At 39.8% G+C, this 27,926-nt stretch overlaps 2 gene segments (V, D, J or C); one reads left to right on the top strand and one right to left on the bottom strand.

Moving 5' to 3' along the window:
* Positions 1 to 27,926, bottom strand: part of LOC132991218 (Ig kappa chain V region 3381-like) — a 180,556-nt gene that overhangs the window by 72,943 nt on the left and 79,687 nt on the right.
* LOC132990970 (Ig kappa-b4 chain C region-like) lies at positions 18,035 to 18,604 on the top strand. The segment is given in 1 exon segment: positions 18,035 to 18,604. A coding segment is annotated over 1 exon segment (261 nt).

The following is a 27,926-nucleotide window of genomic DNA, read 5'->3' as shown; positions in this document are numbered from 1 at the left end:
TGATGATGAGGACGAGGATTTCTGTTGCGATGAAGGACAGCTGTCAGTCATCCAGTGTTCAACTGTCAGGACTATAAACTCTCCCAGAGCACTGGAGCATGGTGCTGCTGATGCAAATTGGCTCTCTATGGAAATGTTCTGAGAAAATGGCTGATTTTTAGCTCATTCAAAATGTGCTGAAAACAAATTTGAAAATGAGAAGTTTTTACGTCATTCGAAACATACTGCAGAGATTTGTCAGCATACAAAGTCATTGTGAGTTTTATCATTGTTACACTCATTTATTTAAGAAGTAGACAAATTACCGACTTTTATTTATATTCTACTCCACTTCTCATTCATTGTGTTCATCATTGATTTTAGATCATTCCTCCACCTGCTGTTTAGACATCCTGCTAAAATATTTTCTTGCAAGAATGTGCTAAATGTTTGTTAATGTCACTTCTAAAGAGAGTTGTGTTTTTGCAGGTTTAAGGTCCTTTTAAAGGAAGCTTTCTGTGTTTCTCATCAGAGTAACATCATATGAGTTCACTGGAAGCCTCACAACAGTTACTGAAGGCTTTAAAGTTAGAGGAACATAGTTTAATGATTTATTTTGTCTTTCTATTATTTCAGGTCATGCTAGGCACTTCCTTCCATAATAATACATTTTATCTAAAGGCCCCTTTCAAGGCACTCAAGGTCACCTTAGAAAACAGAGATAAAAACAACAAAGTAACACTACATCGATAAAATGAACATTAAAAATACAATTTTACAGGATGTATAAAATCATTGTGAGGAGGATTCATGAGACTGGATGGAGAATGATCAGACTGAATATGCCAGTTTAAAAAGATGTGTTTTCAGATTAGATTTAAAAATGGACAGAAAGTAAATATTAAGGATGTGTGGTGGGAGGGAGTTCCAGAGGCTGGGACCAGAACGGCTGAATTCTCTGGACTCCAAGCTGGACAGGCAGGCGGTTGTTGTGGTGGATTGAATTGAAGAAGAAGACCTGAGAGTGCGGGTGGGTGCGTTGATGTGCAGGAGTTCAGAGAGGAACAGAGGAGCGAGGTTATGGATGGCCATAAAGGTGAGGGGCAGAATTTTGAAGTCAATGCGATATTTAACTGAAAGCCAATGAAGCTGCTGAAGGACAGGAGTGATGTGATTAACAGAGGGGGTTCTGGTGATGATGCGAGCGGCAGAGTTCTGGACCAGTTGAAGTTTGTGGATGGACCTGAGAGGGAAACCAAAGAGAAGGGAGTTGCAGAAGTCAATGCAGGATGTAACCAGGGTGATGACATGGATGGCAGTACTGTTGGGTGTGAGGGACGGGCGGAGGCGATTAATGTTACGAAGATGGAAATAACCAGACCGAGACATTATTGATGTGAGCTTGGAATCATAGTGTGCTGTCGAGGATGACACCCAGACTCTTAACCTGAGGGGAGGGAGAAACTGAGGAGTGGTCAATCGTGAGAGAAAACTGTCAGGTTTTGAAATTGTGGATTTGGTGCAAATGAGGAGAACCTCTGTTTTGTCACTGTTTCATTTGAGGTTGCAGAATAACCAGGATTTGATTTCTTGTAGGCAATCAGACAGGGAAGTAAGCGGGAGGGAGGAGGTCGGTTTGGTGGACAAATAGAGCTGGGTGTCATCCGAATAGCAATGGAACTGGATTTTATATTTACAGAAGATATGGGCAAGAGGAAGGAGATAGATGATTAACAGAAGAGGTCCCAGGACAGAACTCTGAGGATCACCTGTAGTGACTGGAATTGGCTGGGATTTGAAGTTTTTTTTTAAAAAAAAGATTTATATTTGGGCTTTTTTGTGCCTTTAATTGAGAGATAGGACAGTGGATAGAGTCAGAAATAAGGGAGAGAGAATGGGGAATAACATGCGGGAAAGGAGCCACAGGCCAGACACGAACCTGGGCCGCCCACCTGGAAGACCACAGCCCCCACACATGGGGCGCGCACACCAACCACTGCTCCACCAGCGCCCCAGGATTTGAAGGTTTTGAGTTGAATAAACTGAGCGCGACCAGAGAGTTAGGATCTAAACCAGTGCATGGGTGTGTTAGTCATTCCATTGGAGGCTAAGAGTTTTAGATAAAGTTTAGATTTGTTAAGGGGTATGTAGGGGTACATTTGGACCACCTTTGATGTTACAATCACAGTGTGTGTGAGTGTGTCCTCAGTGAAGTGTGTCAGTCTCTGCAGAAACTTCCAGCTGCAGCAGTTAGTTCAGTTTCTGTTCAGTCTGACTGAGGGAGGTTTTTGTACGACACTTTTTCACTGTGTGAACACATCATACTTGCTTGCATCGAATTCTCCTTTACAGAAATAAACTGCTGCATCTTCAGTCTGAACTCCACTGATGGTCAGAGTGAAGGCAGAGTTTGATCCACTGCCTGAAAAACGACCTGGAATCCCTGATGCTCGAGTGCTAGCAAGGTAAATGAGGAGTTTAGGAGTTCCTCCATCTTTCTGTTGGTACCAGGCTAAGAAGTGGTAGCTGCCATAATAAACATTCTGACTGGTCCTACATGAGATGGAGACGGAGGCTCCCAGAGCAGAGGTCACTGCTGCAGGCTGAGTCACTGTGACCTGTCCTCTGGACTCTGAGGATACAGAGACAAAAACAGAAAGCAGCATCAGGGTTTAGTGGGCTTCATTTCAGAGGGACGGATGTTCATAGAGGAGAGGAGTTTGATTCTCTGGACTTTACCTGTGAAGCAGCAGCAGAGGAGGACAGTCCAGATGAGGACGCAGATCAAAGTCATGTTTTTGATGATGAGGACGAGGATTTCTGTTGTGATGAAGGACAGCTGTCAGTCATCCAGTGTTCAACTGTCAGGACTATAAACTCTCCCAGAGCACTGGAGCATGGTGCTGCTGATGCAAAGTAGCTCTCTATGGAAATGTTCTGAGAAAATGGCTGATTTTTAGCTCATTCAAAATGTGCTGAAAACAAATTTGAATATGAGAATCTTTTGGTCATTCGAAACCAACTGAGCATCATCAGCATACAAGGTCATTGTAGGTTTGTCTGCAGGTTTAAAGAAGCTCTCTGTGTTTTTCAGCATAGTAACATCATGTGAGTTCACTGGAAGCTTTGTGAAGAGTTTTTTTTTATAGTTAAGGTGAAGAATAGCTTTCAGTGTAAATGCATTATTGGGTAGTTTTGGTGCATGAGGAAGGAAATGTGCCTTTCATTTTTTTATATGGTTTCAGGTCATGCTTGGCCCTTCATTCGATGACATAATTTTAAAGGTTTTAGACAATGTTTTGGTTTTAACGGATATGCAGGGGATAATATGGACTATGTATGTGTTATATAGTCCAAAATATTATCATTATTATTTTTATTAATAATCTCTATGTCCATGGATGTTCACGTGTGTGGGAGGAGTGGGAGGTTAATTGTGAGCCAGTAAAGATGGATGTAAATATTAATGTGTCTCTAAAGGTTTAATGACTTTAGAAATTCCTTCTTTATGTAATGTGGTTGCTTGTCAGTCCCCGGTACAGGCTATATAAGGGTGACGTAATCAAGCGCTCGCCCTGTCTTACCTGTGTGTAGAACAAGGAAGTGCAGCGTGAGGTGAACTGATTACAACCAATTGCTAGTGGTAAGTGATCTGTTGAACTTAAAACGTAACTATCCACACAGTATGAAAGCACATGCAAGAACAGGGCTAAAGTTAAATTTATTGACTCTTGTAGATCGTGGATTACAACAAGTAGGAGGACGACTGGACTCTGTAGTGACTCATTGTTTTAACGGTATGAGAGTCCTCATGTTGTGCTGTGAATGAAATCATCTCTGTTGGGCTTTAATAATTAGTTTGTATTTTATTATCGCTCTTAATCATCAGCGGCAGCAACGGGAGTAAACTTGCTGATTATTATTGTGCAAAATTAATGTATCAAATTATGTGACACTATGTAATTATTTTCTTATATTTGTTTTAGTATATTAGTATATTAGCTCATCACAACATTAAAAGCACACTGCTGGTCTGGGTGCTAAGTTGATGAATTAAAGGTATGCTATTTTGGGTTGACACTTTAAAGAAATGTAATTAATATGTTTTTGATATTGATTGATTTAAAGTCTTGTTTATTTCTCTAGGACTTGGAATTAACTAAAAACTGTCACTGTTTTTCCCCACTTTAATATTTACTTAACTGTTTATTTTTAGAAGTAGTTTCAAATTAGATACTTTGACGGGCCGCGTGCAATAGACTTTATGGGCGAAGTGCAATTCATGAATTCATAGTAAAGCTATAGGGGCGAGGGTAGTAGCTCTGAAAGCCTTGATCCCTTTTGCTGTGTTTATTAATTTGTAGTGTTATGCATGAATTATTTGCTGCGTGAGCAGGTGAAGTTAGTGATTATTAGGGAGTGTTGTTAAATGTATCAGTTGGATCTTGAGTGTGATTAGGAGCAGCTATTTTTCCCTGTGTACCTTCTTACTATGGTGATCAAGTGATTCATCAGTCATCCCTGCACAATGCCACAGTAATGTATGTGTGCCTTGTCTAGTGAACTGCGTATATTTATAAAGCTACTGTGTCACCTGTATTGGTCATTCATTTTAACTTGTTTAACGTTGTGTTACATTCTTAAATAAATACTATGTTGTTAAAACTACCATTCTCTCGTCTACTTAATTGAGACACCAACCGGTTAATTTTTGGTGAAACATCTGGTGTAGTGGTAGCTACTTTAGTCCTATAGACGGTAAAAGTGCTACATTTATTTTCTCATTTTAATTACGTGTTTTTTTTATAGTTCAAATGTGCTCAAATATATGAACTATACTGGAATAATACTGGAACGATGCAGCTTATCAGATAAAGTAAAGAATAAAAGATAAGTAAAGTATGATATCATCAGCATATAGAATCTTCAATGTTTTAGTACCAGCATTATGACCTCAACATATGGAACAACTGATGTTTCTTTAATGAACATATGCCACTCACAATCATGTCATGCGTTTAGTTAACCTAAAGACTACACATTATGCTCTGAATGTATAGAACAGGAACATGATGTTTGAAAACCTCCAAAAATAATCTGTAAAAAAGTATGAATCTAAGTGTTGTTAACGTTTGGGTCCTTTTATAAACGTGTTCACTTTGCAGCTTATCTTCAGTAAATGTAGTTTGTTCAGACTTATTTTTTTAATGCTCTTTTCAAACAAATTTATCAATAAACAGAGTTATACTATAAACTGTTCTCTGTTTTATGGACCTAGTTAGCAGATAAAGTTGTAAAGTGCATCTGTTACTCTGCAGCTGTTCAGTCAGATCAGTTCCTCTACAGCTGACGGAGGTTTTTGTAAGATGTTGTATCACTGTGTGAACGGGAAGCTGCTACTCTGCTGACAATAATAATCTCCTGAATCTTCAGTCTGGACTCCACTGATGGTCAAAGTAAAGTCAGTTCCAGACTGACTCCCACTGAAACGATCTGAAACTCCAGACTAACGGTTGGAAGTCCACCAAATCAGGAGCTTAGGGGCTTCTCCATGTTTCTGAAGATAACAGTCTACCTCATTGTCCACATGTGAACTTGCTTTACATCTGATAGAGACAGTTTGTCCTAGAACAACAGACAGAGATCCAGGAGTCTGAGTCAGGAGGATGTCTCCTGAGGAACCTGAAGAAACATGAAAAAAGAGGAGAAGGATTATTGAGACAAATCCAGCTCAGAGAGAGATGATCATCATCCAAACAGAAGAGTCTCATTCTGTACATTCTGCAGCAGCACATCAATTCAATGAACCTGGTTACACCATGAGGAAAACTTTTCAGATAAGAGTCTGACCCTGAACAAGGAGCCCCAGGGTGACCATCAGTAGAACCAGTGACATCATGCTTGTGCTGCAGGTGTGTCAGAGTCCCTGAAAGGTGTGGACAGACACTGATCGACACTGGTCTCTTAACGTCTGAGAGCAGAGAGGCTGAACCCTTTTATGGAAACACACAGAGTCACTGAACTGTAGCTGTACTCAACTGATCAGGATGTTTCTCCCTGACAGATTTGACCAGTTCAACATTTAAATTCTTCATAGGCTGTAGAAGAACGGTAAAAGATTTAAGTTAAACAAAATAATCCTGTGGATTTGTGTTAATTCAAAAATGGAAAAAAAATTTGTAAACATTTTATTTTGGAAATGAAACTTTTGAGGCAGGACATTTATTCTGATTGAAACATTTAATCACACTGCAGATATTTATCCTTTGACAGACGAGGACAATGGATTGTGTTTCAACGGGTTTTCTCTTATTCCTTCAAGTAACGGACATCTCACCTGCACACCACATAGGACTGTACACCAATAAAACAATTCTGGCATGACATCACTGACCACCTCTCTGTACTCTTGAGCTGCCACATCCCATGTTCACCCACACTCTGAAAAAGAGAAAAAATAGAAAGAACAGCACAGTAAGGACAGACTAACAGACATTGCAACATTACACACAAATCATAAAGACAACAACAATAAAGGTAAAACTACAGAAAACAGGAAATACATCACAATCATACATTAAAAGCTTGTTTGAAGAGGTGAGTTTTGATCAGTGATTTGAAAGTAGGAGGGTCGGTGCAGTGTTGAATATGTGTAGGGAGTGAGTTCCAGAGGGAGGGGGCAGCTATGGAGAAGGCTCTGTCCCCCCAGGTTCGGTACTTGGTTCTAAGAGGGTGAGATAGGAGGTTTTGAAGAACGGAGGCTGCGTGCAGGAGTGTGAGGGTGAAAGAGAGCCGTGAGGTAGGAGGGGGCCTGGTGGTTAAGGGCTTTATGTGTGAGGAGAAGGATTTTGAGTTGGATACGGTAAGGGACAGGGAGCCAGTGGAGATTTTGCAGGACAGGGGTGATGTGTCCGCGTGTTCGGGTGTGGGTGAGCTGTTGAATCAAATCACAACACTCAGAGGTTCTTCAATAAACGACTCGCAGTGAGCTGGAATAAAAACAACATTTCAATCTTGATGTGGATTTTATTAATGCACCACTCTCTACACCTGTAGAGCCCCGTCCTTCCTTGTTCTTCATCTGTCTATGCGAGCGACAGAGAGGATAATAGAAACAGGGTATCAGGGTAAAAATGGCACCCTGCATCACACACGGGCAGTTAGGACCCTCCAATAGGAAACTATAGAATCAGGCTGATCATGTCGCTGACGCTTGTTAGGATACGCTGTAACAGTAGAAATGTTTTTTCAAATCTGATAAAAATGAATGTTTAAGATCACTGTGAAATATCCTCTACTGAAAAAATACTAAAGAAATACAAAATAGAAACATGTAAAGATTTTCACTCTTTCAGTTTAAGGTGGGTTAGAAACTAAACTTCAAATAAAGTACAGCCCATTATTGATTCTAAAACCCTACTACTACTTTCATGCTGGATTGTCATTGGAAAAAAACATTTGTATTGTATTAATTAGATGAAAACATATTTTCTTTTATCTCAAACAGGAAATGAGACGTCAGGGACTGGAGTCACAGGAACAGAGACGGTTAAAGGTAAATTCTATTAGTTATGTAATGAAATATGATTTCAATTACTCTTTCACAGTCTGTCGCTCTAAAAATGCATTTTAAAATTCATACTAGTGTAATTATGTGTTATAGGCAATTGAGGCAAGACAAGACAGAATGGAAGCTTTTGAAGAGCCTACTGATGGTGTGCCACTCAAATTCAAGTTTCCTAATGGATCGGAGAGGACGAGGAAGTTTGTCTTGTCTGAATCTATTCAGGTTATCACTTTACCTGTCTTAATGTTAACCTCTGAGAAGGAGTTCACCTCTGATGTTAAGTTTTGCTCTGGGTTGTGCATAGTATGATAATTTATAGATGTAAAGTCCTGTTTCTGTTCTCTGCTTTAGACATGGTTTGATTTTGTTGGGCAAGAGGAAATGGCCAGTGAGGTTTTTTGTCTTCGAGAAGCAGCATCAACCAAAGTACTGGAAAGCACACTGTCAGGATCCATTGAGCAGTACAATATCAAAGGGTTTTCGACCCTCTATGTTCAGTGGATGGTAACACCAGCTGGACAGGTGATTAGCAATGTCATTTCAAACATTTTCATTTGTACTAGTTTTTAAAAATGACAGTTTTAATGTATATTGTGTATCTGTATGTGTGTGTATTTTTGCCTCCAATTCAGATAATAGGTGCATGTGACCCGAGCAATGCTTGCCCTGCCATAGACCAACAGAGCCCTTCACCTGCTCCTTCTTCTCCTCCTCCTCCTCCTCCTCCTCTTCCTTCTCCTCCTCACCAGTCTCCTGTACGATCACTGCCTCTTCAGCCAACTCTTAGAACAATAGTGGAGAATAGTGAATCCTCATCATCTCAGTATGTTATTTTACTTTCATTTGAATATTTATTCTCAAACTTCAAAGTTGCCTTTAGTCATCTAAGTTTTATATTTGTTTTTATGTTACAGAATTGATCTGCAAACTGTCTTGATGAAGCTCCTCAGCAAAGTGGATCTCACCTGTAATCACACAAGCAATCAAATAAACGTTTGCAGAGACAACATCTTGCAGGGTAGCCTTCAAGCGTTTAAACGACGGCGCTTTGACCCAGGAGCAAAGCTGGATGTGATATTTGTCGACAGTGAGGGGGAAGGAGAAGGGGCTGTGGATGACGGAGGGCCAACCAGGGAATACCTGCGGTTGCTAATGAGGGCTGTACAGCACTCAAAGATATTTGATGGGCCTGAGAATGATAGCCTGTTGGCTCTTGATACTCATTGTAAGTAATTATTTAAAAAGAAGTGTAACCTGTATAAAACAAATGATTTGAATCTTTACATAAATGTTTGTTTTTCAGATCTTGAGACTGGACTGTACACCCTGATTGGAAAGATGGTGACCGTGTGTATAATCCATGGTGGAGTTGGCCCATCCTTCTTTTCTAAGCGTCTCTTTCTCCAGCTTTGTGGTAAATCTCCACCTCCTGCTTCATTGGATAAAGTGGGAGACCAGTCTTTCAGAGAAAAGTTATTAAAGGTGTGTATTGCACAGTTTTTGAAGCCTGGTCATTACATTTTCACTGTAGATTTTTTCCCCTAAATAGGACTACTCTCATTATTGTGTTTTTTGAGATAAAAGAAGCTCAGACTGTCCATGAGGCAAATGATGCAATCACAGATGCAGAAGACAGTCTGAGCATGATGGGAACTCTGAGATACATCACATCCTTGGAGCAGAGGGATTCCCTGATCCAGTCTGCAGCACATTATTTTGTTGATGGGCGGATGCACGTGGCATTGAGACAGTGAGCAGTTTATCCATCAGGGCAAAACTGAGGGGTGTGAAAGGGTAAACTTGTTCATATAACATTGATTTGTAATGTTCTAATTTATGTGTTTTTTTTTTTCAGGTTTGAGGAAGGTTTCAAAACTCTGGGTTTCCTTGATGAGCTTAGGGCTCACCATGGAATCTTTGAGGACCTGTTCACCAGTGCACCGAAACCACTGGAGGCCAAAGACTTGTCTACTTTGTTTGAAGTTGATTTCTCAGTCCCTGGAAGTAACAGACGACCCCTGGAAAATCAGACCATCTGTTTCTGGAGAGACTGGTTAATCGATATTGAGGGTACGATATTTCAATGGCATGTGTGTTTTTGGCTGGACCACTGAGCCAGCCCTAGGAATTGGAATCAGGTTAGGTTGATCTGTCAGTCATTTGTGTCTTATTGTGCAATTATAGTTTCATCAGTTTCATGTAGATGCAGTTGTACAGTACTTGAAGCTTATTAGTGTGACAGGCATTTATATTTCTTTCCATGTGAGCTATAATTTCCTTTGCTCATGTCTTTGTAGAAGGAGAATGCAGCCCCTTGACGCTGGAAATGGTGCTGGAGTTTGCCTCTGGAGCTTCAGCAGTGCCTCCCCTGGGCTTCCCACAGCATCCTGTCATTGAATTTCTCCACGATGAAGACACTAAAATCTTTCCAGAGGCAAACACATGCGCCATAGTGCTCAGACTGCCCATTCACAAACAATATGAGAAATTCAAAAGCTGTATGACAGAAGGAATTCTGCAGGCTCCAGGTTTCATCAGTACATAATGTAACCAGGGTCCTAGATAAACACTCTCTAAAATCTCAGCATTGTTTCAAAACAACCTCCCAAAACCTGAGCATTTTCTGAAAAACTGCAGTATGTCAACATTTCCTAAAAAAACATTTCTCAGCCTCTGTAGGAAATAAAAATGTATTAAAATCAATGAAAAGCTTACTTGACTTTAACTGTAGAGCATTACCTTTGCCCTAAAATGATAAAGATTTTTTTTTAATCTTTAAACTAGTGTTGTAGTCAAGACCACACTAACCGTGACAAAGACCTGCCCGAGACCAGAGAGCTCCGAGTCAAGACCAAGACATTTAGGGAACGAGACCGAGTCCAGACCAAGACAATAAAAATATCAATAAAATATCACAGAAATTATTTACACAAAATGTGTATCATTTATACACAAAAATATTTAAAAAATCCATTGTTTAATTGAAGTTTGTGTCTAAATAAATCTGACAGCGACAAACAAGGTCTCTGCAATTTGTTTTCAGTGCAGCATTCTGTGGACCAAAGGTTGAAGTCAGTTCAGGCTTTAAAGTACAAGTTCATTACATTCTAGGGCAAAGCCCTCCTCAGACTTCTGTAACGTTGCTGCAATTTTCTTCAAATTAAAACAGCTTTTTCAGTGCATTTGTGTAAAGTAATTATAACTGAACACAAGAATAATTAGTAGTTATAGTATGGTTATACTATTAAGAGAGGTTAATATTTGGGAGTCAAATATTTCAGAACTGATATGACGTTTACTGATATTTCCATGTTAAAGTACAACTCGCACCTTTTTTTCCCCCTCAAATTTGGTTATCAATGACATGTTCCAATGTTATGCAATGGAGGCAGGACATTTTGCAGTTGTACAATAAAATTTTAATTGTATTTTTCAAGAAAAAATATGCAGTGTCTTTGATTTCTGAGGTAAAATGACAGTGTGTAAAGTGGTGTACTGCAAGAAGTAGTCTTATTATTGGTCATTAGACAAAATATTACATTACTTAACTATGATCATATAGAGGGTACTTTAAATAAAAGAATGAGCGGATTCCTCACCTGCCTTTAATATTTGTTGAAACAATATTATAATAGTAAAACATTGTCAGTGAACATTTACTATACAATGTCTAAATGCAGGAGTATTTTCAGTGTGGTAATACCACTTTTGCTTCTGTACAGGAGCAGAATACTTCTTCCATCATGAGGTATGGTATATGGTAATTTATACAACAGTTAGTTCTGACCAAGCAATATGATTGGATCAGAGGCATTACATGAGTGACGATATAGGACACAACATCACTGGGACTTTTCACAACATGTATCACTCCACCTCAGCCAGGAGCTTTGAATACTTTGAATTGACACTTACAGCTGACAGTTTTTATCTATTCATCATCTCAAACAACAGACTCTAATTTCAATGGTTTCATGATGAAATCCATTTCTTATGGGAGGCTGTGGCTCAGTTGGTAGAGTCGTCGCCTCTCAACCGGAAGTGAGGTGGATTCTGGGTTCTTCCACAACAACAGCTGGGAAATGGTCATCGTCATCAAGACTGGGGAAAGTGCCAATCCCATGGTGTGCCAAAAGGGCCTCCAAACTTTGTTCACTGTAACGGTCCTCACCAAAGACATTGTTGATGGTTGTGCTGTCCATCTCCATATTGGCCAGCATTCCTGCAATCCAGATTTGGACAGGTGTTCTGTTGTTTTCTGTGCGCAGACTGTGGTTATTCCAGGCATTTCTGAAGTTCTGAAGTCTTTTCTGAATTTCTGGCAGAAAGACAATTTGCAGTGCCATTTTGTGGAGTTCATCCTCAGGATCAAGAAGCTCAGAATTCTCAAGAGAGTAAAATGTATCATAGAAAGATTGTAGAACATGCAGAAAAACATCTCTCCAAAGACGTTCTATTCTTTGGTTATGCACAGACTCGCCTGTGATGTGACTCCTCCTCTCCACACCTTGAACAATGTTCATGAACAGTGCAACTTGTGAATTCTCACCTCCATAGTCTGATCTAACTCTGGAAGGAAGGCCATACATGCAGGTTGCTTTTACAAACTGTGTCAGTACAGTGGAGGCACGATTATTTGTGTTGCAATTCAAGTATGTGATCAGTCGAGAGTGTCCATCAATGGCTCCATGGACCACCAAACCCCACCTTGTGATAAACATAAAGGAGAAAGGTACATTTGATTATCAATCTAACAGATTGGTGGAGTTGTTTTTATACCTCTAGATTATAGTACATTGAAACTACATTTCGCCAAGTAGAAATATATTTGTAACGTGTAAAATGGTTTTACAGATATCTTGAATTAACATTTCAACATGTCAAAATTACATTTTGACATGTTGAAATGTAATTTCCACTAGTGAAAACTAAATTGCTACTTGTCAGCCAGACTGTTTTAATGTTAAAAGGACTTGCCATAGCTTCTGTCTGCCAACGCACGTACTGCTGCAACTCTGTAATTCACTGTAACATCATCTAAACCCCCAGACACACCAATATTTTTTACCTTTTGGGGCCATCTCCTAAAAACTTCTACATGTCTCCACCTCTCCGCTCTCGTCCTGATACACCAATCGGATGTCCTTATATGGAGAGATGGGGGTGTGGTAGTATGCTGCCGATTTAGAATGATTCTGATTCACTCACATACGCCTGGTGGTGAGAACAAAATATGCTGGTACGCACGTGTCATGAATCTGACAGTGATTTTGCGTATGCACTTATTTAATGCGCAGAGTGAGAACATTTCTACACACATATTAGTGAATGAGGCCCAATGAGAGGGATGGAGACAGTGGGACAGACAGAAGTCTTAGAAAAACCCTAAATGTTGCATAATATGAGCATAAAGCTCTTAAGACTAACAAATGGAGTCGATTTGCCCTGTACAACATCAGGAAGATCAGACCTTACCTGTCAGAACATGCTACACAGCTCCTGGTACAGGATCTTGTGATATCACACATCGACTATTGCAACTCTCTACTGGCAGGTCTTCCTACATGCACTATCAAACCCCTGCAGATGAAATAAAATGCAGCAGCACGACTGGTCTTCAACCTTCCTAAAAGAGCACATGTCACTCTGCTGTTCATCTCCTCACACTGGCTCCCAGTTACTGCTCGCATCAAATTTAAAACTCTGCTGCTCGCTTACAAAACAGACACAAAAACGGCTCCTCCTTACTTTAACTCTCTCATCCAGGTCTACACTCCCTCCCCCCAACTACGCTCTGCCAATAAAAGGCGTCTGATCCAACCTTCACAACAGGGTCCTAAGATGCTAAATAGACTCTTCTCCTCTGTCGCCCCCTGGTGGTGGAATGACCTTCCAAACTCCATTCGATCTGCAGAGTCCCTCTGCACCTTTAAGAAAAAGCAAAAGACCCAGCACTTTATAAGTACCTACGACCTGATGACGATGGTTTAGATATTGTTGTTGATGATGATCATCTCGGACAACTGTGTGTGAGATTGAAAGGTTTCCATGGTGATATGAATTCAAAGGGACTGCTGTAATTTAATTCTGGGGAATTTAGTTGGATTTAACCTCTGAAACTCCTGATCTGTGTCCAAAGAAAATCAACACATCACAACATATCTAATAGTTATGTGAGAATGTAGCTTGCTTCTCATCGTTTTAAATCAACACTAACAATAAACTACACAAACCATATTTGTGTAAGCGGACTTCAGGGTTGTAAACAGCATCCAGCAGTCTGTGTTGTCGCTCGTTTTCCTCTTTTGATCGACGAAGTTGCTCCTCATATTCTGCTATCGTTCTTTCAAACAGATCAAATATCTCTTCAGCAGCAGCAGTCAGTCTCTGGTTGACGAAAGATCTCAGTGTTTTAGCTTTAGACATTTTCACACACACACAGGTTTGTACAATTTAATGATGTCGACATTTTAAACTGATGGGAAACCAGCTGTCTTCTCACTTAGCTGCTTTATGTCAAAATGTCCTCATCCCGCCCATTCTGCTGATCCCTTTAAAAACATATTTCTTATAGTCTGTCTGTCAGTCTGCCTCTGTGAGTGTCTGTGATTGGCAGAGAATCATACCTACAGTTCAGCTGAAAGGCTTGGAGAGGGTAAAAGACTCCAGCAGCACTTGTAGTACGAAGATCAATTTGATGAAGTCCAAGGCAAATTTCCCACTGGGACAATACAGTTCATCTTATCTATCTCATCTTGTCTTATCTTATTAACTTAATATGACGTGTTTCAGCTTGTGAACTTTGATGGCCCTGCTGGAGGCTACAAGCTGAATCATGTTGCTCTTAAAAAGTTCATGAAGTTGATCTTCATCATACGAGTGTTGATTAATTCAAATGGTTGTTTAATTCTGATTTTTTTATTGATCTTATTTACTGATATTTCTTTCTCTTCTCAGCCCTGATTGGTGAAACCTTAAGTATTTTTATTATTTTCATCTTCTTTATTAATATATTTTATAGGCTTTTTTATCATGTTGGTCTGTTATTTCTTATCTGACAATCGTGTCCATTTTTGTTTGTAAAAGTGTCTGTGAGTTCTTTTGTTTGCTGTCCTGTAATTGTAAATGTATTTTATGTTTTTTGTTCGTACCTGCCTTTAGGGACTACCGATGAAATGTAGCTTTTGTGCTAATTCCGGCATATTGACTTTGATGCGATTTGCTGATTCATGTGCAATGTCCTAATTCAATAAATACAATTTAAATTGTTGTCCTTCTCTTCACTGTGTTGTTTCTTGTTACATCTGTTTCATATTGTGTGTCATGATGGACGTCGCTTTGCTGGCTGCAAAAAAAATCTGCCCACAGATAGAGTCACCTGAACCTGAACCTGAAGTCCTAGTTTGGTTGTCATGAAACCAGAATTTTACTTGGATAAGTTATCAGTTAAAATCAAACAAAATTGGTCGCAGCTGGCGGAGTGGTTAGTGCGCTCGCCCCATGTACGGAGGCTGTTGGCCCAGGTTCGAAGCCAACATGTGGCTCCTTTCCATCATATTGTTTCCCTGATTTCCAACTTAATCCACTTTCCTATCTCTACAATAAAGGCACATAAAGCCCACCTGCCAAAAAAAAGTCAAACAATATTGGTACCTGTTTCAAGTCTTACTTTATGCTCCCCCAAAACACAACATCCTCTTTTAAGTTTACATATTCTGCTCCTCTTCCCCTGTGTGTGAAGTTTCTTGTTCTAAATCCACTCTGATCCTGTATTTGATCATGCCTATAAACCCCTCTATTTCAGCCCTGCTCAGAACAGGCTGTTTCTGTGTCTGTACCTTTAAATATGTAAATGAGCTGTGTCTGACCATCATGGTGAGGAAAGAGGGGGGAGAAGTGGGCTGAAAATGTTTGAAATTTAAAAGATGGTGTGTTTATTCTCTTCACAGTGTGTGTTTGTGTGTGTGTGTGTGTGTGTGTGTGTGTGTGTGTGTGTGTGTGTGTGTGTGTGTGTGTGTGTGTGTGTGTGTGCGTGCGTGCGTGCGTGCGTGCGTGTGTGTGTGTGTGTCCTCAGTGAAGTGTGTCAGTCTCTGCAGAAACTTCCAGCTGCAGCAGTCAGTTCAGTTTCTGTTCAGTCTGACTGAGGGAGGTTTTTGTACGACGCTTTTTCACTGTGTGAACACAACCTGTCTGTTGATATAGTGATAACTCTGACAGTAGTAAACTGCTGCATCTTCAGTCTGGACTCCACTGATGGTCAGAGTGAAGGCAGAGTTTGATCCACTGCCTGAAAAACGACCTGGAATCCCTGATTCTCGAGTGCTAGCATAGGAAATGAGGAGTTTAGGAGTTCCTCCATCTTTCTGTTGGTACCAGGCTAAAAAGTGGTAGCTGCTATAATAAACATCCTGACTGGTCCTACATGAGATGGAGACGGAGGCTCCCAGAGCAGAGGTCACTGCTGCAGGCTGAGTCACTGTGACCTGTCCTCTGGACTCTGAGGATACAGAGACAAAAACAGAAAGCAGCATCAGAGTTTAGTGGGCTTCATTTCCGGGGGACGGATGTTCATAGAGGAGAGGAGTTTGATTTTCTGGACTTTACCTGTGAAGCAGCAGCAGAGGAGGAGAGTCCAGATGAGGACGCAGATCAAAGTCATGTTTTTGATGATGAGGACGAGGATTTCTGTTGTGATGAAGGACAGCTGTCAGTCATCCAGCGTTCAACTGTCAGGACTATAAACTCTCCCAGAGCACTGGAGCATGGTGCTGCTGATGCAAAGTGGCTCTCTATGGAAATGTTCTGATTGACTCCAACAGGGATCACTGTCATTACTCTGTTTATCAATCAATCAATTAATTATACAATTAATTAGAAAACATTCAAAACAAATTTAATATGATTTCATGTTCACGCTTCTGGAAACATTTATTCTGATATAAATCACGATAATTAATAATATTCTTGAGAAAATGATTTAAAAATAATTTAAATATCTCAAAGAAAGACTTTCTTTAATTTGTTATAATCTTTTTAAATTCTGTTTTCATTTGGTCTCAGAGGTCTTGCAGGCAGAGACTCATTCAGGTGTCTGTGTTTGTGTCAGAGTCAGAGAGCCGTGTGTCTCTACAGCGAGAGGTTTTTGTACGACGACTCCATCAGTTTGTATCACTGTGGCTCACGTTCGGTGGAGGAACCAGACTGGATATTGGAAGTAAGTCACATATTCATCTTTTTATTCAATCAGTAAGTTATTCTGGTGTCTTTTGTCTTCATATTCAAGCCTGGAGGAAAAGAAAATACTGACCTTTACTTTTTAAATCGATTGTTTTAGAAAGAATAAAGAAAACATTTGACTTTAAAGGATTTCAGTTTAAAACAGAAACACAGACTGAATTTAAATGAAGGTAAAATGTTTGAAACCAGAGTTTTTATTTATTAGGAAATAGATGATTTTCACTCTCATGGTAAGGTGACATGTGGAGTTGTGGTAGTTTGAGTTCAGTGTGTTAAAGTCAGAGAGCCGTGTGTCTCTACAGTGAGAGGTTTTTGTACGGCCGCTCAATGACTTTGTACCACTGTGGTGGACTTTTGGTGGAGGAAGCAGACTGGATGTTGGAAGTAAGTTTCTGTATGAATATTAAACCTAATGTTAAAATACAGATTTTTATATTTGATCCACATAAATCACAATTTGACAACCTCAAAGACAGCTGCTAAATAATGTTCTATTCATGAGGTTTTTCTAACAATCGATATGGACGCCTTAATGACTGAAACAACTGAATGAAATTTATTTGATTCATTAACATTTATTGAAAATGTTAAAGCAGCTGTCTCTCTGTTTATTTGTAATATTTGTCATCGTGAAACTCTAACTCTAATGAAATCGTGTTTTTATCGGTGCTGCTTTACCGTGAAGGTTCACTCAGGACAGTTTGATTTCTGTCACACTGAAACATAAACAGGTTGATATTTAACAAAGAGAAGTGTTTTAAATGTTTTCCTGAGATTCATTTTCTGACAACTCTTTAAGGTATTTATCTGATTCAGTTGTTTGAATGAACCGAACAAAACAAACATAAAGAACGGTGTTTTAAAATGCACGTAATCTCTGATCTCTTTATGCGTCTAATTTAGACATTTTTCTGATTTGAATTCACATGAAGAACATTTGATTGTGTTCAGTTGATTCTCTGTTTTAGTTTTGGTTTTTTTTTCACCTACAAACTGTTTTAAAAATGTGTTGCAAAGTTTTTGGATTATTTTGATGGGGAATGTTTGTAATGTTTTAGATTTGATTCAGATGTAGTTTAAATATATTTCAGGTCGTTCTGTGTGATTCTCTCTCTGTGTGCTGATGTGCATGAGAGGCTTCTTAAAGGGAAGTGAAACAATGTGTGAGTGAGTGACCGGTGGAGCAGAAAGAAACATCTGACAGAAACTCCTAAAAAAAGAAAATCAACTCTCAGACATTAAAGGTGTCCTATAGGGTTTGGTGTTTGATTGACAGCTGTGTGCTCCCTGTCCTCTAATCTGATTGGTGTCTCCTATAGGTGATGTGCGTCCCACCCTGACGGTGCTGCCCCCCTCCAATGAGGAGCTGGAGCAGGGGAAGGCCACGCTCATGTGCCTGGCCAACAAGGGCTTCCCCTCAGGCTGGAGTCTGGCCTGGAACGTGGACGGCAGCAGCAGCAGCAGCAGCAGCAGCTGGGAGGAGAGCAGGAGCCCTGCGGTGCTGGAGAAGGACGCTCTCTACAGCTGGAGCAGCACCCTGAGGCTCTCTGCAGACCAGTGGAGGAAGGTGGGCTCTGTGACCTGTGAGGCCACCCAGGGCGCCCAGGCTCCAGTCACAGAAAGTCTGAGTAGAGACCAGTGTTCCCAGTAAAGACTCACTGGGACTCTGCTGCTGGTTTTACTGTGATACTGCTCTCACTCTGCACCTCTCTCTCTCTTTATTTCATGTTTCTAAAGAATAAATATTAGCTTGTTGCTTCAGATGTGTGTGTATTGTTTCCTGATAATAAAAATCTGTTCATTAAATCAATGAGAAATACACTTTTTGTCTTTTTTTAATTTTTTCAAAGTTGTTAAAATAACTTTTCTTTTATCACAAACTGTCTTAAGATACTTCATCATCATGGAGCCAGTGACTACATTAAGAAATGCAGTTTCTCCATGATAACTTTACAAAGGATGAGTAAAAACACATCATGATGAGACATAAACATTGTTTTTAAACTCAGACTGAGCTCCTCAATATGTTTGATGAGTGCCATCAGTGATCACAGAACTTCAAACGATATCATTTTTCATAATTTATATAAATTCCCAAATGACAGTAAACTTGTTTTGTGCTTTAGTCTCTCCACAATAGTCGGTAATAATGAACAAAACCCATGATAGCCAGCATGACCAGCCGAGACCAGAGTGCTCAGAGACCGAGATCAAGACCAAGGCAGGACAAGAATGAGACAAGACCAGGACAATGAATTTCACTGAAAAATCATCAACTTGTGTGCAGCTGGCGTGTCTCTCACTCAGACTGTAACACCAGGAAGGTTGCAGCCGTAACTGGGGGATAAAAGTCAAACTACAAATTAATTGAAGTTAATCGTTGTTTCAAAAAGGGGCTTTTCCTTTCTACCACAATCAATTAAGGAACAGTCATCACTAGCATCATGTAGATTGTTTAATTTTATTTTTTAATTTTACCAGGTAGTCTCATTGAGGTTTTGTAATCTCTTTTTCAAGAGAGACCTGGGTACATCAGTGGCAAATAAAATAATAAAAAAGAAAGAAGTAACAGACATCAAAAACACAAAGTAGATGCATGGCCAATACGCACAAAAACATCATACAAACACATTTAAAGTCAAGTCAGGTGTCCAAAGCAGGGCTATTAACATAGACAACTCCCAATTGATTTAAATTTGTGCTCTTTCAGCATCCCTTTAAATGCCACTAGAGCAGGGATGTCAGACATACGGCCCGGCCCGTTGGCCGGATCCGGCCCGACAGCAGGTTTCATCTGGCCCGCGAGACATTTTGGGAAGGAGGAGGAAATGTATTGAAAAATATTTTGAGATTTTTTATAAATTAAATATTTGTAATACGTATTTCCCCCGAAATACGTATATAATAATATGTATAATGAGCAACTTAATAGTTGATATCATGATACGAAAATTAATTAAATGGGGCACTTGAACTATCTTCTCAGCAGGGAGTATCATAAAAAAGACGAGTCGAGCGCACGAGCTGCTCCTGCATTACGCTAATCAGCAAACAGGCTGAACACCTGAGAGAGGTGACACATGTAACGGGTGTGCCTGTCCTGCTCAAGTTCTAAACTTCACTGGATGCACATCTGTTACTGGTCGTGATATCTGCGTTGTGTTCTGGTGTTGCGTTGAAAGAAGAAGTACTCGGACCACGATCTGCTACTGGTTTCTCATTTATTGTGAACCGTGCTGGCTGCTGCATCTGCACAAGTCAAAAAGAAATACAAAAGTCTCAGTAACATGCAGTCTCTCTCACACACGCGGGTCTCCAGCTTAGCGCGGACTGCTTTTTAATTCATACATGCAAATAATGCATTTTTAACAAAGGTCAAATTCTGTTTTAAACAGCATTAATGTCTTTAAATAAAATGTAACACTAAATGAAATTAAATTATTTCAATGCTAAATGCATTTGCAGCACATGAATTACAACCAGCATAATTATTTATAGAAACAGTGAACATATAAAACACACATAAAATGCACATACCTGCACAAGTCAAAAAGAAATACAAAAGTCTCAGTAACATGCAGTCTCTCTCACACACGCGGGTCTCCAGTCCCCTGTTAGCAGATAAACATAAGGGAAACCCTGTAGCACTTGGAAACATGTGTCTGCTAATAAACTTCATAAAGTTCATTCACAAGTCTACATTTAAAACACAACTCTTCTGCATGTTCACCAACTTAAAGAGTAACCTCCAATTGCAAACTGCTGCATTTTACATTGTCTATAACAAGAAATAGTGCTAAACCATGAGCAGAGCAAACTATCCTTATCTTCTCTCAGTGAGCTTAGCGCGGACTGAGAGAAGCACAACACATGACGTCACGCACCCTACGACCTCTTAAAGTGACAGTACAGGTATTAACAGTTGAACTTCAGTGAGCCACAAAACACACATTAAACATGTTAAAACGAATATTTCTTCAATGTTTATCAGGATTTGGTGAAGTTTCAAATATAAAATAATAATAATAATAATTTTAACCTGGTTATACACAGAATGCAGGTTTTCAAGAGAGATCGAAGGAGCGATATTTCTTTAGTTTTATTTGGTCACAAGTTGCCAGAATTGTATCAAAGCATACGGGACTTAACAACAGGCACACCTTTGCACTGCGCGCGCATCCTGACAGTCTTCGGTTCTATGCACACTTCTTTCCAGTTTCTCCTGTCTTCGATGATGAAAAACAAAAGTTTTGGCTGATAATAACAAAGCTTCCTATGGAGTTAGCCACAAAGAGCAGCTCGTGCAAATGAAAAACAATCATCTCCGCCATGCGTAACGGTCCAGACCGTCTCCACACATCCAGACAGAAGTGTAGGTTGCGGTCACCGGCGTTGAGCCTGATGCATCTTCTGACTAGTTTTACCTCTGGTTATTGTAAAAACAGTAAATTAAAATGAATATTAACTGATTTTTAATTACAGATGGTTCATTTTTAGGTCACCCATAGGTGAACATGTTTTGTTGGTCACCAAAAAGTTTCAGCGCGACATCACTTCTAAATGCAGTAGCCTGCTGTTGCGACTTTATCACCAACTTTCATCAGACCGTAAAAATATAACTATTAATGAACATTTCATTCTTATCCAAATACGATATCACGCACAAGCTGCCGAGCATACAGAGGTCCGCGGGTTTAACCGTGGAGCAGCGCTAAAATGCTTCCTCGAATTGCACACAGAGATGGCACAGATTCATGGCGCATGAAGTCAGTGACAGAGTTAGATTACGATAGTGCGGACACATAGAAGAACGGACTGCCAGACTCATATCAAAAGTCGTTTAACTGAGTTTACTTAGTTGAAAAACGTGCACTCCACACAGAGCTGATCAGACTGCAGTGCGCAACGCTGAAGGATAAATTCAAGTCTGTTCGTTTGGAAACATGTTATCATTTTATAATGCCTAACACTAAAATATGTGAAGATGACTTCGGTCTTTGCATCAAAGACACTCTGTGTGTTTGTGATAACTTATTCATGTGAGCAGGTTTAATCTGTAATGAACCTTAACGAGTGTAAACTGTGCTGTGGCCTGACACACACATATCTAAAGTCTCTCTCTCTCTCTCTCTCTAATGCACTGATCCCAGGGCAGGTAGAATAACCTGTATCAAAGTTTCTATAACCTTGAACAGCAATATTAAAACATAAAATAATAATCTCAAACAAAACATAATTATTGATGTTTTCTTCTGTAATGTGGTACATTTAAATATTTCCATGTGCCAACATGCAGTTTGTAATGACAGAGTTAACCCCTGCTTAATGTACTTTTACCTTTTCTGCGTTAACATGCAGTTTTCTATAGAAGTACCTTTTTTTGTCTTTTTTTCTAATCATACATTAGTCTATAAATCCATGTGTCAAGTTATAGTGATGTCTGCAAAATTAGTCCGGCCCACTTGAGTTCTCATTTGAACAAATCCGGCCCCCGACCCAATAGAACTTTGACACCCCTGCACTGGAGTGACCAGATCACTTCGCCGCAAGTCAGCCTATAGTGCACGGCTATTGAATTAGTTTTTACTGAGGGCCAGATACCAAAAATGGATACCAAATGAGGGGCCTGAGGCTCGAAATATGGGTAAATATATTTGAAGCTTTTTGAATACCATTGGGAACAACAACATATTGGAAAGTGCATACTGTATTTTTAAATGCACAACAGCAACATTGCATTGCATCATGACACAACATAAAAAAAGTAATGTCTACATTCAAATGGCCATATAACGTGAGCAATAGTCCGAGTGAGCAATACCAGACATTTAGAAATGTAGCCATTTCATTAACAGACAAGATGGGCTTAAGTGCACTCAATTATAACAATAAAGGTGCAAACTATCAAGGCAAATATTGCATCATCAGACACCTTAATAAACAGTCCATGTGAGCCATACCACATCTATGGCTAGATTACGTGCATAATATAACATTAAGTGAATATTAAGACACCTGAGTAACATTTAAATTGTAACAAACAACCTGCAAAACTTAATCCTAAATAGTAACAATACTGCTGCCTAGAACAGTCTGCTCAGCCAGCAGTTGCTAACTATGGATAGAAATCTAACAATGACAGTGCAGAGTTTTTTTTACAAGGAAAATCCTTCAGTATTGAAAATGCACCATTTATCAAAAATCTGTCCACACCAGTGGCCACATTAAGTGCATAATATTGCATTATTGATATAAAAGATTCAGCAGTAATATTCAAACTGGTGCAAACAACCTGCAAATATCAAAATGTGTAACTTACTACTGTTGTTTATCATGTAGCCAACATTTAATAAGAGAAATTACATTTTTTTGATTTAGCAAGAGCACTGAAGTCAGGAGTGTAGGTTGTCAGAGCAATGCGCAGACAGTGGTGCAGATGCTGGGCAGTGAGTGATGCACGGTTAATAGTCTTAATGGCATTCATGTGTGAGAATGAGGATTCACATGTGTAAGTTGAGCCAAACATAGTGAGGATGAAAAGCGCCAGACTCCTTGAATGAGGGAATTTTTCCTTGCTCACTGCATGAGTCCAGAACTTTTGAAAACCTGTCAGCTGGAATGACTGGCGCAGGTCATCAGATGACTGAATGTCAATCAGTTCAAGTTGCAAAGATGCCTCATCCAGTGAGGTGACCAGTTCCTTTGCATTAAATGCAAACTCTCCCTCGACATCCACACAGAAAGGGTCCTTCACAAATGTCATTACTTCTGTGGGGATACTGAAATGTTCGAATCTTGAGGCAAAGTTTATTTTCAAAGCATCTATAAATCTTGTCATTGCCTCTGTGATAGGTAGGCCTGATTTACACAGTGTGGGGAGATTAAGCATTTTGCCTGGACATAGATCAGCAGAAAAAAGAGAGAGCTTTCTCTGAAAAGCATTAAGTCTCTCCACAAGCTGAATCGCTGTTTTATCCCTGCCTTGCAGCTCCGTGTTAAGGTGGTTCATGTGATGGAAAATGTCGCACAAAAAGCAAACAGTAGCACAAAAGTCCTCGTTCTCCATAAGACACAGAAAAGTATTGGTCTTTTTCTGCTTTGAATTACGGAGAAACACCAGTATCTCCTCTCTGAGTTCACAAAAACGTTTCAATGCATTTCTTTTGCTGAGCCATGGGGTTTATGGGTAAGCAAGTCATTATATTGTGATGACATGTCCATCAACAACTGTCTGAAAAGGCGGTGCTGTAAGCTGGAGGTACAACGAATAAAGTTAATTACTGCCATGATAGAGTCCATGGTTTCTTTTAACTCACCGCTTAGTTTAGCACACAGGAGACTTTGGTGGATCAAACAATGTAGTGATCTCAGCTGTGGAGAAACAACCGCCAACCTTGCTGACAGTCCCTGAGTCCTGCCCGCCATCGCGGGTGCCCCGTCCGTGACTAGCATGTTAATACGTCCCAAGTCTAAATTGTTCTCTTCAAAGAATGAGATCATTTTTTAAAATAATATCTCACCAGTCGTCTGACCTTCCAAAGGAATTAATCCAAGTAGATCATCCCGAAAACATTCACTGTCATAGAATCTGACATAAATACACAGCTGTGCTATATCACTGTTGTCCGTTGATTCATCCACAGCTAGCGACATCACCTCCGCTTTCCTCAGTTTGTCCAAAAAAAAACATGAAGACGTCCGATTCGAGGACCTCCACTCTCCTTATGGCTGAAGTGTCTGATAATGGATTTTTTTTGATTGAATCAATCAAACTGTTTTGAGTTTTCTCATCTGTAACCATCTCCTCAATCGATGCAAGCATAGACTCCTTGACAGTCTCTGCGTGTGTAAATGGCATTTTCTTTTTGCCTAATTGCCATGCTACTCGTAGCGATGCTGATGAAGCTCTCTCTTGTTCGGTACAAGCCCGAAAAAGTGTGCGACGTTTTTGATCATAACATGCAGTCAGCCCCAATATCTTCCGGTGGCGAGCATCAGACCCCAGCGGGAAAACAGTGTTAAAGTTCGCATGGGCCATTTCAAAATGTCTCAAGTTGTATTCCTTGCACACCGATACGCACTCGTTGCATAGTAAACACACGGGCCTCATAGAAACAGAAATAAACAGATACTTCTTTGTCCATTCGGTGTTAAATTGTCTGTTTTCTGAGTCCACTTTTCGTTTTTTTTAAAGTAGAAAGAGACATTATAAACGGCGCTAGCAAAAACCAGATCTCTGGTGCTGCTGATGAGTGCATTGAGACCGCGGCGATGAGAGCAGCGCATGCGTCAAGCAGGAACGAGAGCAGGAGATGGATAAACAAGAATAATTGCGACACCATGAGGTGAGACCAGGGTGAGACACACAAATTGGGAAAAAAATCTGTGCCTCTGTCTCATGGTAATACGGATATCATACACGTCGGCAATTAAAAAATAAATAAAACATACAGTGATACATTTTTAAGAGTAAAGACTTCTTAAAGGGCCACTAAAAATGACGTTGCGGGCCGGACCCGGCCCCAGGGCTGCCAATTGAATAGCCCTGCTGTAGTGTGTTCCAAGAAGAGGAGGCGGAGTACCTAAAGGCCATCTTATCTAATTCTGTGTGGACCTTAGGTACACATAGCAATAACAGGTCAGACGAGCGTAGGCTATAGCTACTGATGTTGTGTGAAATTAGAGCGCATAGATAGGAGGGGAGTAGACCAAGAATGGACTTATAAATAAATGTGAGCCAATGGGTGTGCCTCCACATAGCCAGAGAGGGCCAACCAGGTACAGTGATGTGTCAGAGCTTTGCAGCCAGTCACAGACCTCAATGCGCAATGATACACAGCATCAAGGGGTTTCAAGGCGGTGGGAGAGGCATGCATGTATACAATGTCACCGTAATCAAAAACAGGCATAATTGTAGATTGCACAATGGTTTTCCTACTGGCAGTGGAGAAGCAGGATTTGTTTCTGTATAAGAATCCTATTTTTATTCTAATATTTTCGGAAAGAGAGCCTATTGTCCAGCCAAATCCCTAGGTATTTATAGGATTCTACCCTCTCAATTTGGGAACCCTGAAGTGTGTGAATACCAATAGGAATATTGTTCACATAGGACCTTGAAAATAAAACACATTTTGTTTTATCAGAATTTAAGATATGCTTGTGATTAATGAGAGCTATATGAAAGGCATCAAAAGCTGACTGCAAAGTTTAAATAGCTAATTGACAAGAGGCGCTGGTGGCATACAGGATTGTGTCGTCTGCATAAAAATGTACATCACAATGTGGGGAAGAGAGCACCATGTTATTTATATACAAAGAAAATAAAAGTGGACCTAAAATAGACCCTTGTGGGACACCTTAGCAAATTTCAAGAGAGCTCGATCTGATACCTTCAGCAACAACAGCTTGAGTTCTCCCTGAGAGATAATCATAAAACAAGTTAACAGAGAGCTCATCAAATCCTATTGAAGATAGCTTATTTATTAAAATGCTGTGGTCGACAGTATCAAAGGCTTTGGATAAATCAATAAAGAGAGCAGCACAATGTTGACAGTTATCGAGATGATTAACAATATGGTTTATCACAAGTGTTGCTGCTGTGATTGTGCTATGCCCTGTTCTGAAACCTTACTGCTGAGTTTGCAATATGTTGTTGGCCCCCAAGAAGGCCCTTAACTGAGAATTAACTAAATATTCAATGATTTTGGCTAAGCAGCTTAATTTCTCATTAAGCTCATCCAAGACCAAAACAATGGATTTTTACTGCCAAATTTACAAATGCTTTCTCACTGTATGTCAGAACAGATAACATCATATTCTAAACCTAACTTATAGGCTAAAGCCAACATGAACAGCTGTTCATATTGTAGATTGAAACACAAATATATGATACTATTTTTTTTTAATGAGAAACAGCTGATTGAAGTTATGCAAATACCTCGTTGGGCTGAAGGGAAAAGTATATAGAAACACAAAGAAAGTAAGAAAAATGCCTGCACGAAGGAGAGGAAGACGACCAGGACAAGGGAGAGGAAGACGACCAGGACAAGGGAGAGGAAGAGGAGTACCAGGACAAAGGAGAGGAGTGGGACAAGGGAGAGAAGTGGGACAAGGGCAAGGTAGAGGAAGAGGAGTTAGAATGTGTGGTGGCGTTCAAAGAAGGACCAGAGCTAGGATAACTGATGAAGTAAGAGCTGCTATCATAGAGCATGTCATAAACCACAGACTATCATACAGAGAGGCTGGTGAACACATCTCAGCCGGGACCATAGACTGTAAATATTACTGGACAAACCCTGACCCGTCTGTTACATAGGCAGCAAATGAGTCCAATCGAGGGCCGCATCCATATTGGATTTGCAGTCTCAACCTAACTTTGGATCAACTTAGCAACAGCAGTAAGGCGGGACCGGCGGGACTTAACTCCGCCCATTCAGCGTGACGTTAGCAGTCCACTTGACAACATAGCTAACGGCTAGGCTGCTGTCATCCCCTATTCCTGCTCGTCCTGAGAAAACTCTATAAACAGTAAGTTAACATTTAACTTTTCTACAACACAGTTAAAACTAATTATATTCAACCCAAATATTTAATTAAAGTCTTAAAACTACACTTTTTTTAAATATACAATTATGGTTATTAGTTATTTGTCAGAGAAGTTAGACTTTGTCAGTGTTAGCAGAGAAATACATATGCAAAGTTTTATCCATAGACTGTAAATAAATATGTTAGACATCTAGAAGAAATCAATATTACAAAGCATACAGTTCATGTTACTGTTCTGACAAAAAGAGGAATGTCTGTGTCTTATATTTACTGATGTCAACAGCAATGCGAACATGACAATTTAAAAATAATTATTTAGTATTTATCATTAGACATTTGTTTTCTATAGAACCCTGTGAAGTCATGGAGTCTATGGACAGTGTCAGCTTCACACCAAAAACTTTAAGTATTAGAAAAAATTGTGTTTAAGACTGGCATCTATTATTATGAGTTGCAGCTATCTTGTTCAATATTATTCCTGCAGATAAGGCTAATAACAAAAAAACACCCTGAGCTGTCACATGTAGTTAACTGTACATTTTGTCTTGTCTGAGGCATTAATTGAACACCTTTCTATTTCTCCTATAGACACAGTGTG

Source organism: Labrus mixtus, chromosome 16 (assembly GCF_963584025.1).
Source record: "Labrus mixtus chromosome 16, fLabMix1.1, whole genome shotgun sequence".
NCBI lineage: Eukaryota > Metazoa > Chordata > Actinopteri > Labriformes > Labridae > Labrus > Labrus mixtus.
Note: the sequence above shows the minus strand (reverse complement) of the source record. Positions and strands in the feature narration are given on the sequence as shown.